Source organism: Condylura cristata, unplaced genomic scaffold, assembly GCF_000260355.1.
Source record: "Condylura cristata isolate star-nosed mole 26May11 unplaced genomic scaffold, ConCri1.0 scaffold00017, whole genome shotgun sequence".
NCBI classification, from domain to species: Eukaryota; Metazoa; Chordata; class Mammalia; order Eulipotyphla; family Talpidae; genus Condylura; species Condylura cristata.
In genome coordinates this window covers 4885049-4898134 of record NW_004567118.1, presented here as the reverse complement: position 1 = coordinate 4898134, position 13086 = coordinate 4885049, and the positions used below count along the sequence as shown (strand labels likewise).

General features: G+C 55.5%; 1 protein-coding gene across 2 annotated transcripts in view; it reads left to right on the top strand.

The window, feature by feature from the left end:
• The first annotated feature begins 5775 nt into the window (after positions 1-5775).
• ERBB2 (erb-b2 receptor tyrosine kinase 2) overlaps positions 5776-13086 on the top strand; it is a 23431-nt gene continuing 16120 nt past the window's right edge. Inside the window, exons 1-2 of one of the 2 annotated variants that reach the window (XM_004684243.2) lie at positions 5776-6098; positions 12423-12574. In XM_004684243.2, the coding sequence (XP_004684300.1) occupies positions 6026-6098; positions 12423-12574 (225 nt within the window). In that variant the 5' untranslated portion in view covers positions 5776-6025. Of the gene's footprint in view, positions 6099-12422; positions 12575-13086 lie in introns of those variants that run through there. The other variant, XM_012726397.1, reaches the window with a different exon arrangement.

The following is a 13086-nucleotide window of genomic DNA, read 5'->3' as shown; positions in this document are numbered from 1 at the left end:
AAAAAAAAAACCACATTGGATAATGTGATAGTGAAGGGAGTGGCTGGAAGGGAGGGGTAAGGGGATAGGGAGAGAGAGACTGGTGACTTTGGATTGAATAGAAAGTGAAAGCCTTTTTGAGAAAGTGACATTTGAGCTGAAACCTGCATGACCAGGGGGAACCAACCCTAACACCCCAAGAGGCAGACTGCTCTAGATTGAGGGACCAGTCTATGAAAAGGCCCAAACAGGGACAAAGCTGACATCTTTGAAAAACAAAGGAAGTACCCTTAAAATGGCTAAAAGTTAAAACTTTGACTTTGTGCTGCCCTCATGGTGGATCCCTGCATGCTACTAGTGATTGGAGTTGGCTTCTGATGATGTGAGAGAGATAGCGACAAACCAGCCTGAAGGGCCGACTTCGGTGAGGTCCTAAGAGATTCCCATGGCGTGGCACAAGTGTGTTTTGCGACAATCAAATATTGAACATTCTTTTTAAAAAGATTTGTTTATTTTTGCATACAGAACTGGGGTACAGGCCAGAGGTGCCGGGGCAGTGAGAGTACTCACCCGAGACTGAGCGGGGAGCAGAACGGGCAGATCGATGAAGTGCACTGCTGAGGGGAGCAGTGGGCGAGACAGGAGAGGTCTGCCGCGCCATGTGGTTCACCTCCCTGGCAGGGGATCAAACACATGCTGAAGTGGTGGGACTAGCTTCGCAGTGCTGTGCTTTAACGCATTGTGCCTCCTGGGAGGGCCCAAATCTTGAGAATTCTTAAGTCCAGGACACTTGCTCCTGATCCTCCTAAGGCTCTCTACCATTTAGCTATGAAAGCTGTCCCTGTTTGGCCCTCTTTGGTGGCACAACTGGCTAAAGTGCAGCACTATGAAGCTATCCACAGCTGCTTCAGCATGAGCTCCATCCTTGGCCATGGCCCAGCAGACCTCTCCTGGCCCGCTCACTGCTCCCCTCAGCAGTGTACTTCATCCATCTGCCTATTCTTCTCTCCATTCTGTCTCAGGTGAATCCTCTCACTGCCCCTGCACCTCTGGCCTGTATGCATAAGTAAATAAACCTTTTAAAAAAAGAAAGAGAGCTGCTGCTGTTCAAAAGCATCTTAAAAGGAATGGAATCGTAAGGATGCTAAGTTTCACTTGATTCTGTATGAGAGCCATAGTTCCCAGTTGGCTCACTGTTACAAGACTAAACAGGGCCTCCCCCACCATGGGACATGCCAGAGGCGAGAGTGTCTTCATTCCCACCCTACTGGTCTGAGGCCCCAGCAGCAAGTGGAGTGTACTTGGGGTCCTGAGGGCTGAGTAGAACAAGAAGACTCAATGCTTGTGAAACAAGGACTCTGGAATCCAGAACCTTGCAGAGGGTCGCCTCAATGGGGCTTTCAAGGGACAAGCATGGAGGTAAAATGGGTTACTGCCCTCAGGCCAAGTCCTAAAAGACTGTGATCAGGAGCCATTCAGGCCAACTCTCTTATTTCGGGTGGCAAGTAAACCTGACTCGAGGCCACAGAGCACAGCTACTGACTGAGGAAAGACCCTCAGACAAACTAAGGGTCAGCATAACACACTGCCCTCAAGAAGTAACAACCTGTGAGCACCCGCCAGAATGGGAGCCACATACACCTTTGTGGTGCACAGTAAAGCCAGGAGGCCAAGAAAACAAGAAAATTTTCTGCTTTAGCAAAGTAACCCAGGAAGCTCCGTAGGCCTTGGGCCTGCAATCCTGAGGTCCGGTGAGGGGACACTGCAGGCCTCAGCAGAAACCTCCACGCTGCGATTCACTCTGGGCCCAGTGGGTAGTCTGCATCCAAGGACTGGTTTTCTTATGAAAAGCTTCCAAGGGAGGGCCTCCCCGATGGCACAGGGGTTAAAGTCTAAGAGCTATCAAGCTATCACGAGCCACTGAGGCATGAGCTCCATCCTAGACCAGGAGCTGACCTGCATGGCACAGCAGACCTCTCCTGTCTCACCCATTGCTCCCCTCAGCACTTTATTTCAGTAGTTCTGCCTGTTTTGCTCCCCCCTGCCTCTAGTGAGTTCTCTCACCCACACCACCCCCCTGCACCTCTGGCCTACACCCCAGTTCTGTGTGCATAAATAAAAATAAAATCTTAAAAAAAAAAAAGCTTCCAAAAGACATTTCTGTGGCTCCAGGTCCTGTACCTATGTGACTCCTTCCAAATAATTCATGCAGATACTTCCCCAGCAACCCAGGCTCCAGAATCAAGGAAGGCTTCAGTTGTGGCCTGAACCCCGGACTATGGACTGTCTCCTCCCTTCTTGTGTTTATTTTCAGTCCTCTGGCCCCCAGAGAGCTAGTGAGATAGGCAAAGGGGAGAAGACTCTGCTGTTAACAAACACTCACACTCACACATTCACTCTCTCTCTCTCTCTCTCTCTCTCTCTCTCTCACTCACACACACACACACACACACACACACACACACACGCAGCCTCCTGTGCCCCCACCCCCCAGTCTCAGTGATCGGCAGGTCAATGATTGACTGGCACTTCACAGGTTGTTGGCTCCAGACCCTCTCTGTTGACCCTCAGAGGGCCCTCCCTAAGCAAGGGTCCCATCCTGCCTCTTCAGTGCCAGGGCCCACTGCCCACAGGCCTGTTACGTTTTGCCCAAAGACCTTCTCCAGCAAATCTCTTGCATTTACACTCTGTCCCTTGGTTTCACCCCTCTGTCCTGAAGTCACCCCTCTCTTCTCCAGCCACCTCCCTGTCCCCAGGCTCTTCATCAGACCCTTCTGGCAAACTCTCAAGCTCTTCCAATAATCCCGCCTCAGCCCCCTCCCTGACACCCCACCCCCAGCCTTTGTCCCTCAGACATCCTCTTTCCTTGGCTTTCCGGCCAGGCCTGCTGGAGGGGCAGCTGAGGGGAGACTCAAATCAGCAGTGCCCACCCCTGCCCCCCTTCCGCTCCTCTTGTCAAACAGCAGACGAGGTTTTTTCCCCTTCCTTCCCGGCTCTGAATGGGCTCATTCTCTCTGGGAGACTCAGCCCCTCTCGAGCCTCCTCCCCGGGGGCGTGAGTCCTGACCCCCGCTCCTCCCCCATCCCACTCAGGCCCCTACTTTGGCTGGCTCCGCCCTCTCGGCACGGTCTGGAGTCTCGGTTGGTTTCCCGTGGCATTTGGGATCTGGGAGGGCTGGAGCTGAAGCGGCCAGAGTGAGGGGGAAGGGGTGACCTTTGAGGAGGGAAGTCCTGACATTACCCCGATTTCTCCCAGGTTCCTCCTCTAGCTCCATACAGGGGCCCAGGGAGAGGTGGGTTCATGGTACCTTTGACTCTGCTTGGGAGCATCATGGATGGAGCCAAAGCCTCATGGTTCAATTGCTGTTGCTTCTGGGAGTCTCAGAATCTTCCGCAAATGCAGGAAAGAGAACCTCTGCTTTCTCTGGTGCTCTGAGGACTCAGGAGATGATGGCTCCTGGGCAGCGTGGTCAGAGCAAGGGTGGAGTAAAGGATGGTGACCGGGCTGGGGGAAGACAGAGCCTGGGGGAGAAGGGAGCTCTCTCCTCCTGATGCTCCCCTCAGGTCGCTCTGGAAGCCACAGCCACCCTCCCAGGTGGAACCCTCCAGAGCAGGCAGCAATGACTCTCAGGGCCAGGTCAGCATCTCCTCTCCCTGCAGGACTGAGTCTGTGGACAGGAGAGGCACGCAGACCTGTTCCTGAGCTGTACAGTGGGTGAGGGTGAGGGGTTGTCTTAGCTGGCGGTTCAACTTTCCCCTCATTGGCGCTGAGAATGTCTTGGGCAAATTGCCTAACTCCTTGCCTCTCCCCTCAGCCTAATTCTCACCCCCACTCTACCCCTAGAGAAAGTAGGGATTTTGAAACCCACCTCAAGGACTGTTTCCATACGCAGCCATATTGTTTCAATGATTGTGACTAGATCCAAGGAATAACTCCGTTCATTGTACCTCATCACCCAGAGCACATGCCCTCTACCTCCCTCCTCCACCAGGCACTTGGGTGCTTTCTGTTTCATTCTACTTAGTTAGATCATTTTACTTGGCTTCATGACAGACCTGCTTTCTCATGGGTCTTGCAGTTGGAACATCAGTGACCAAGGTTGGTTAGAGCCTGAGGAGGACTTGGTGTGAGGGAAGGATGAGTTCCAGGACCCTCATTTGCATCATGGGTTTAATTTTGCTTTCATGCTTTGTATTCCTTCTCTGTCTCCCCAAATCTGCATGATTCAGGCCCCATAAAACTTGGATCTGGTATGGTAAAGCTGAGAGCATTTACGAAACATTGCTGTGTGCCAAGTGCTGTGTCAGTGGTTCAGGAGCACCCTCTCGTCTAAACCCCTAACACAGGGCACCAGGTGCTACTTTACAGGTGAGCAAAGTGGGGTCCAGAAAGACTCAGTCACTTGCCTAAAGTCTCACAGCTAATATGTAGCAGAGATAAGATCTGAACTAAAGTTATTCTCACTCCACAATACCCTGTTTTCAACCCTCTTCTCGCAAAAGTGTCTGCCTATAATCATGCAAGGAATAAAGCAGCTTAAGAAATGTTAGTATCCTTTGTTCTCTGGTCCTGGTCCCCTGTAGGTTCTCGGACCTCCCCACCCTCCAAGACCATAGCATGAGGTGTGGTCCTGGCGGAAGCATTCCAACTACAGCCACTAGATTTAACAAGATAAAAAATAAGGACACTTATTTAATGTAGAACTGCAGGGGTCTCCCTGGTGATGCAAGGGGTTAAAGTCTCAGCACTATGAAGCTGTGACCTGTCACTCCAGCAAGAGTTCCAGTTCGATCCCCAGCCAGGAAGCTGGCCCACGTGGCACTGCACCGAAGACCTCCCCTGTCTCACCCTCTGCTCCCCTCAGGCGTGTATTTCAGTAGATGTGCCTATTCTGTTCCCCATTCTGTCTCTGGTGAATCCTCTCCCCTCCTCTTCTCCCCCCTACTCTGGCCTATACCCCAGTCTTGTATGCATAAATAAATAAACCTTAAAAAAAAAAGGAACTGCAAATGAAAAACAAATACCATGTTAGTTATAAGTATATCCTATGCAAAAGTTTGTTGGAATTTCCAGCCAAAAATACTTCCACCACCACCGGTAAGGGTAGTGGTTCCAAGGGGCTGGATCGGGGATTCCAAATGGAACACAGGGTGAGTATGTCGAATTGGCCAGGCTAATAAAAGGTAAGGGGCAGAGAAGAAGTCTTGAATGATTTGGGTGCTGAGTGTCTTTCTGCCTCGCTCCCACCCCAAATAAGGAAACAGCCTTCCAAGGATTGAGATGGAGGGGCTCTCCAGTGCCATTGTCTCTCAACTTGCAGATTTCCTTAAAATCATGGGTTTCACACTGGGAAAGCTACTTGAAAGGTTTAAGAAGTTATGCCAGGGAGTTCTGGCGGGTTAAACACCACACACACAGGAGACTATGAATTGTGTTTATAGATGTGCCGGGAAAGCCATTACTTGATATTAAAACAAATAGGCATGATGGAGTAGGACGCAAACTCGCCAGGAATGTTTAACATAAAACCTGCGACTTAAAAGAGAATTGGGATAGCAGCCTAAAGACTCTGCCCCCTTGCCCTGGGGCGCCATCACCCCCCTCTGCTCTTAGGGCTTGTCCAAGAGAGCGGGTGAGAAAGGTTGCAGGCAACTCGGCTTCCCGGGCGCTGGAAGGGACGCACCCCAGGCCTGCGGATCGAGGGAGAAAGTGAGGCTGGGAGTTGCCACTCCCAGGGACTTGCTGGAATGCGGTTGGAGGGGTGGGGGTGGGGGGGCGAGCTGTGAGCGCGCCTGCTCCCAATCACAGGAGGAGGAGGAGGTGGAGGAGGAGTGCTGCCTTGAGGAAGTACAAGAATGAAGTTGTGGAGCTGAGATTCCCCTCCGTCGTGCCCAAAGAGCCAAGAAGAGCCCCCCGAGGCTGCCGCCCACCGCCGCGCGGGGTGCCCTTTCCGGCGCCGAGAGCCGACCCCCCACCCCTCGCCGCTCCCGGCGCCCTCCCAGCCTGGTCCAGCGGGAGCCATGGGGCCGGAGCCGCAGTGAGCACCATGGAGCTGGCGGCCTGCTGCTGCTGGGGGCTCCTGCTCGCCCTCCTGCCCCCCGGAGTCGCGGGCACCCAAGGTGAGTCTGGTGGGGGGAGGGCACGGAGCGGCGGCCGGACCTGCATCCCGGGACCCCGCGGCAATCGGGGCCTGCGGGGCCCCTGCTAGCTTCCGACTTGAAGTTTCGGACGGTGCGGGCGCTCTGGCAGCCGGGCAGCCGGCGCTCGGCCGGGGGGCGGTCACGCCGACGCGCCTCGGCTGTCCCATTCAGGACGCGGCCGGGCGCCTCCACGCCCCGCGCCGGCTCCGGGAACTTGTCCGAAAAGTTTTTTGAAATCGTTCAGAAAGTTTCTCAAGGGTGTGTTGCACGGTGTCTGTGTGCGCGCGCGTCTGCGGGTGTGCGCGCGCGCGCGTTCTCCGGTCCTGACCCCCTCAAGCTTCCCCAAAGTCTTTCCCGTCGGCAGCCTCCGCCTCCAGAGTGGGCTGAGCGGGATCTCCCGGGGGTCCCTTCTGCCAGCCCCCTCCCTGCCCCCCTCCCTGCCGGACTGGGTTTAACAGCTTCAGGCCGGACGGGGTGAGGGGGCTGGGGGCTGGCGTGGGGGAGGCAACCTGTCCAGCCGGAGTCGGTGGCCAGTCGGACCTCCGCGGCGCCTCCGGCCGGAGAGTGCCGTGGGGGAGGGGAGATGTTTGTTTTGAACAAGTTTCTGTCGGGCCAGCTTAGGGACCCAGTGCCTAGTGACTTTCGGAGATCATGGGCCAAGGAGAGGTGGAGGTGGGTTTCCCCGTCTGGGGCATAACTCCGGGGGTAGTTGCGGGGGTCCTCGGAGCTAAGACGTTGGACCCCATTGGGGTGTGCGCACGCCCGGGCTGTCCTGCCTTTTCCCTCTTTCCCAGTGGGGAAGCCAGACGGGGCGGGGGACCGCAGGGGGACAGTGGTGGTATCCTGCCCCATCCGCCCTTCGGAGCCATAACCTGAAAGCTAGACCCAGCGCTCTGTGCCAGGCACTGTGGGGTGCTTTGCGGATTTCTTCCCTCCCCAGGACAACCCTAGAAGGGAATTCCTTTTAGTATTCCCTCTGACCGGGTGAAAACCTGGGCTTCAAAAAGTAAGTAGCAGCTGGTAAGAGGTGTCTCCCTACGCAGGACAAAATTGATTTACCTTGAGCAATGGGAGACCCTGCTCCCTGCAAGACCATGTTGTGCAGAAGAAAAAAACCAGAGTGTTTTGGGAGTAGTGGGTGGTCTCCATGGGTCAGGGAGTCTGGAGAAGGGTGGCCCCTGTCTGCTGTTGCCTGAGGGCCCCTCACAGCCAAAGAGTAAGGCTGTGTTATCTGAGCGTTTTCTGGAGTTCTGCTGGCTGTGTGTATGTGTGTCTGGGCTTTGTGTTGCTAAACAGCAGTCTTCTGCTGACTTGGGGACTCGGCTGAACTCTGCCCTCTCAAGGAACTCCCTCAAGGTGCAGGGCCAGATCTGCTGTAAACACCGGGAGGAGGCCCCACGCCTTCTTTCTGAGGGAGGCTCCTCTTTCCTCTCCCTGTTTCCCAGGCAGATGTGTTCACCCCTGACCTTCTGCTGAGAAGGGTGAGGCCAGGCCAGGCTGAGCTGCCGCCTGCCTCACCTGGACCTCACCTGGGCCTCGCAATTGGGCAGGTCTCTGGGTCCTGGAATAGAGCCTCCTCCTCAGGTCTCCCTCACACCTCAAGCCGGGTGCAGAGAGAGGTGGTGGGTGTGCTGTGCAGGGGGTGGTTAAAATGGCAGCTCTCCTCCTGGCTGCTTCTACCACCCCCAACATAGTCCAGGGCTGAGGTTTGGGGCAAGAATGGGAGAGGGACAGGGAGACGAAGGGTTTGGAGAGTCTGAATTTTTCTAAAATCCTTTTTTTTTAAAACAAAGATTTTATTTATTTATGCATACAGAAATGGGGTGCAGGTCAGAGGTGCAGGGCAGCAAAAGGATTCACGAGAAACAGAATGGGGAGCAGAACAGGCAGATCCACAAAGTACACTGCTGAGGGGGGCAGCGGGCGAGATAGCAGAGGTCTGTCGTGCCATGTGGGTCAGCTCTGGGACTGGGGATCGAACTCGCACTGAAGTGGCCATGGCGTGGCTTAGCTTGGAAGTGCAGTGCTCCAACCCGTGGTGCCACCGGGGAGGCCCCTAAAATCCTTTCTTGAGGCCAAAGTTTAATGCGCTGCAGCAAAAGCATCCTTTCATCTTGCAGAACTCCTGTTTTACTTCAGTGATTGGCCTACTAGCTCTGCCTCCTCTTAGGGAAAATAACCTCATTTTAATGTTCACTAACATTAAACAATAGAAAAGATGGGGACAAATGCAAAAAGAAAAAAACACATTGTATTCCAAAGCCAAATACAGAGCACTTTTTATTTCTCTTGGTTTGGAATCATCCATATTCCTGTCACATAAACTTCACTTGCGTAACTTAAAAAAATGTCCAGCATATCTATGATATGCCAGACAGACACCCAGAACAGTTCATTTCATCACTGGATCCTGTGAGGTAATGAAGCACAGATGAGAAAAGAAGTTCAGAGAAATGAAATGACTTTTCCAAGACTCCCAGAAAAATTATAACATCTAGGGCACTTTTAGACTCTTAAGAGGAGGCAATAGAAGTTGGTGAAACTTTTCATTCTCTCCAGCAGGGGTGGGTAAAACAAAGACTTTGGGGGCAGCAGGCAGGTAGACTGGGGAGAACTTCTCCAGGCTTAGAACGTGGGGTGAGATGGGGCCCTAGAGGTCCCCCGCTGGCTACAGTTGCCTTTCCCAGTCTAGCCCATGTCTGCCTTTCTTCCAGCGTGGCAGGGAATGAAGGGACAAGACCCCTGGGATTAGCAGGGCTGTGGGTGAGGGAGACCCTGGAATGGGAGCCCGAGGAACCAGTGTGGCTGGTGCTGGGCCTGGTTATGCCTGCCTCTGGGCCCTGCATTGATCTGGAAAGAGACCCTCCCTCCGTACCCCCTCTGGGTCTCAGGGAATCCCTCCCGGGGCAAAAACAGCATCTCTCATCTCTGGCTAAGACACCTATCTTCCTCACCCTCAGGAAGAGAACTGAGGTACGAAGAAGTGCTCTATGCGGGGAGTAGGAGAATGATTATGGTGAATATTTGTGTAACCCAGCTATGTTTACAAAGCCTTGCCATGTTTACGGACTGCTTTTTATTTCATGTAACTCATCTGACTTTTCTGCAGAGAGTAAGAGTTGTGATTGTTTTCTTATCCCCTCCTTGTGGTGAGTCAAGGTCAGTGAATACGCCTTGAGTGCCCACTAAGTCACAGGCCCTGCTGGGCCTACAGGTGAATCTGATGTGGCCTCTGTCTGAAAGGCCCAGGGACTTACTCAGGGTGACACAGACAGCAGTCCAGCTGGGCTTCTGGGTTGCCTGAGCTTGGCCCCTGTCTGATACTGGGCCTAAATACCCGATGTGTGGGTGAGGCCTGGCATAACTCGCACAGGCTCTGGCCTGGGGGAGGCTTGCTTGGGGGGTGCAGGTTAGCCAGAGGAACACTGGTGCCCAGGCTGGTGAACAGGAGAAGTAGCTGGGGCTGAAGACTGGTGGGAGAAAGAGCCCTCCTGAGAGAATCTCCAGAGCTGGCACTAAGTCCTGACCGTCAGAGTCCAGCTGGGGGACATGAGGGACCATCTAGTGATGGACACCATGGCTCCAAATGGTTCCTTTTGGCTTAGGTTTTTGATTGGACCCCCTCGCTCCCTCCCTCCTACTACCCCTTCATTTTTCTCTCCATCCATCTACCCACCCACCCCTTTCTCCCTCTCTCCATCCATCCATTCATCCATCCATCCATCCGCCACCCACCCACCCACTCCTTCCTCCCTCTCCCTATCATCCATCCCCCCCCCCCAATCATCTGTCCAGCCAGCCATCCTCCATCCATCCCTGAGCATTCTCTGTGCTCTGCCCTGGCTCTGGGCTAGTCCTGCTTCACAATGACTTTGCCCCAGGGAATTTGAGCTTGGGGCTCCTGAGGGCCAGTTATCCTAGAAGCCAATGACTTCCCTATGCGGAGTGGAATAGGCCTTCTACCTTCCCCAAAATCAATGGGTGCTGGATAGACCCGAGAACCAGGTAAGGCTGGGTGGAGGGTCCAGGTGATGGGGAGTGAGGTGGAGGCAGGGGACATGTCAGAAGGGCCTTGACTTCAAGTCAGGTTGGTGGGGGTATTAGCTCCAAAGCCTCCAGCTCCCTGGGAGCAGGTCTTGGGGTACCAACTTAACCACCTGTTACAAACAAAGACTCTTAATCAGACACAAATCTGGCAAACAAGCTCATAGCGGGGCGGGGCTGCCACTCCTTCTCGTCCTCCCGCTCAGCTCAGCGCGGCAGTCCTGCCCTGCCCAGAGCCTGTAATGTTTATCGGTGGCATCAGTAGAGTCGGTGTGTGTTTATGTTGGTGTGGGGTGTGGGCTGAATTTGTGTGTGCAGTTAGGCCTTGTGGAAGGAATGCGGGCTCTAAAGTCAGGCAGACTCGTGTTCAAATCCTGCCCCACTTGAGTTTATGATCTGAGAAAAATCTAGCTCCCATCAGATGAGTTTTTTACTTGCAAAATGTTGAGGTCCAGGCCCAGCCGCTGGACAGTGGGAGGTTCCACCCCTCAGGCCTCAATCGCTGCTGCTGTCCCATTCTCCTGTCCTATGGCCTGGCCGCCACAGCTGGTGTCCCCTGGAGGAGGCAGAGGGCAGGGAGTGGGCGCGTGGAGAGGGCCCAGTGGGCTTGGGCCAGGGCCTTGGGGTCTGGGCCTGGAGACAGCTGTGCCTGTAAAGCAGCTGAAGCTGCCGAGGCCGAGGCCGGGGGACATGTGGGGGAGGCTCTGGCAGCAGGGCGTTATTTTGGGCCTGGCCTGCCACCCCCAGCTCCTGTTTCTCTTGGGAGTCAGGGGAGGGGAGAGACCCTGGAGTTCTATTTCTGGGCGCTCTCTTCTCCCTTTGTTTCCTTCCCTGTTTGCCCAGATGGGTGGGAGCTGAGACCACACTGGGTGGCAATGAGGGCCTACCAGCTGGTGGCACTCGCCCAGGCAGGAGCCCTGGAGACTTGCCCCACCAGCCTTTCCCCAGCTTGGTGTAAGCAGGGGCCGGTGGTCTCTTCTTACCCACACCCCCACCCCTGATTTGATTCTAGGCTCCAGTTTGTTGGGAGCGCAGGGCCCTGGTGTCAGTGCTCCAAGCCAGCCTCTGCGCTCGCTCGCTCGCTCGTCCCTGGCCCCAGTGCCCGTGGTCCCGAGAGGCGGAGCCGCGACCCAGGCGGAGCCAGGACCGACAGGAATTCCGGGCAGCTCAGGCACCTGTGGGCCTGTGTATGTGGGGTGTCCTCCGCCCCCTTCCCCCGGCACACCCTCCCGGCAAGGCAAGACGCACTGGATGATTCATCTTCTCACCGGAGCAGAAAAACGAGTTCAACTGGGCACTTTAATCTCCCCCCTGCTGGCAGGCACGGTGCCAGCTGCTGCCCAGGCGCCCCTCGCCATGGGTAGTTCTCATGTGCCTGGGCTTCATGGGCACTGCTGTGTCTCGGGGACACCTGGCTGGGGCCCGGGTAGGCCGGGGTGGCTGCTCATCTGGGTGCCCCTTGGCTGATGGTTGACACCGGGCAGGTACAGGGTGACGTAGTGCCCCTGTGGCAGGAGTTTCGTGGCAAGGGTTCTGCCAGCCGATTCTGGAGTCTTGCCCTGAGGAGGTGGCAAGGCTGAGGTACCAGCGTAGGAGTAGGCATCGCTTCGGCCCAGGCTCTGCGACCTGGTCTGGATGCCATGGCGGGGGCCGCTGCTCCTTCTCTCTGCCTGGGTGGGTTCCAGGCGTCCTGTGGTGATCGGGCCTCTGCTGGCCCCAGACCCCAGCTATGCCTCCAGCTGATCCTCCTTCCCCACGTTCTGGGTGGATTTGTGGGGGTGGTTATTCCTTGCCAGGAGCTTGGCATGTGGGTGGTGTTGGAATGGGGTGGGGAGAATGCCCTGAGTTTGTTTGCTTGGGAAAGAGATGGGGTACCCAGAGTATTTATGATTCATCTTGCTCCTCTTGGGGGATTTTTACCCTGGGTCCTGCGCTGTGCCTTTGGACAAAGGGAGGCTTTCTTTGCCAGAAAACACTGTGTCAGGCTGTGAGCACTGGAGGGCTGGCATCACAGGGGGCCCCTCTGGGTGCTGGGATGGTCAAGCCAGAAGGAACGTATCCCTGATTTGCCTCCTTTCCCGGGGTGCAAGCTTTCTTCTGCTGTGAACCTTGCAAGGGGCAAGAAACCTGGGAGGGGAGGCCTGGGTGGAGCTGTGCTCTCGTGCTCTGAGATGGCCTGGCTAGGGAGGGCTGTGCAGCAGTGGCCAGCTGGAAAGGCCCACTGGGCAATGCCCCTGACTGTCTCCTCCCTCCTGCCAGTGTGCACCGGCACAGACATGAAGCTGCAGCTCCCGGCCAGTCCCGAGACCCACCTGGACATGCTTCGCCACCTCTACCAGGGCTGTCAGGTGGTGCAGGGTAACCTGGAGCTCACCTACCTGCCTGCCGATGCCAGCCTCTCCTTCCTGCAGGTGAGGCCCTGGGCAACCCGGCCAGGCCCTGCCTCTGGCGGGCTTAGCCGGGGGTAGGAGAGGGTGCTCCCCTGTCTGACCTTCATCTGTTCTACTGCGAGACCAGCTAGATTCCTGGCTATCGTGGGCTGGTGTGGGCATCCTGGGTGGAAGGCACCTGCCCTTCAGCTAGTATTTTTTTCACTCTTGTCACCTCCCCTCCCCCATCCAGTGGCCCAGACACTGTCCCCTCTCACTTGGGTTAGCTAAAGGGTTGGTAGGAAACAGCTCCAGTTCAGTTCTGCTGCTGACAAGCCCCGTGAATGTGGTCTAGGCCCTCGGCCTCTCTGGGTCTCACTCTCCCTCTCTCTACATTGGGTGCAGCAGGCCCGCTGTGACTCCCATGGGGGTGCCCACTGTGAAGATCCAAAGGGAGTACACAAGAGAGGAGACCCGCTTGCTGGGCGCGTCTGGTGCCCTGGAGTGAGGCCTCCTGCATTGCTCAGTCTGTCAAGTCACAGACATCATCCCTT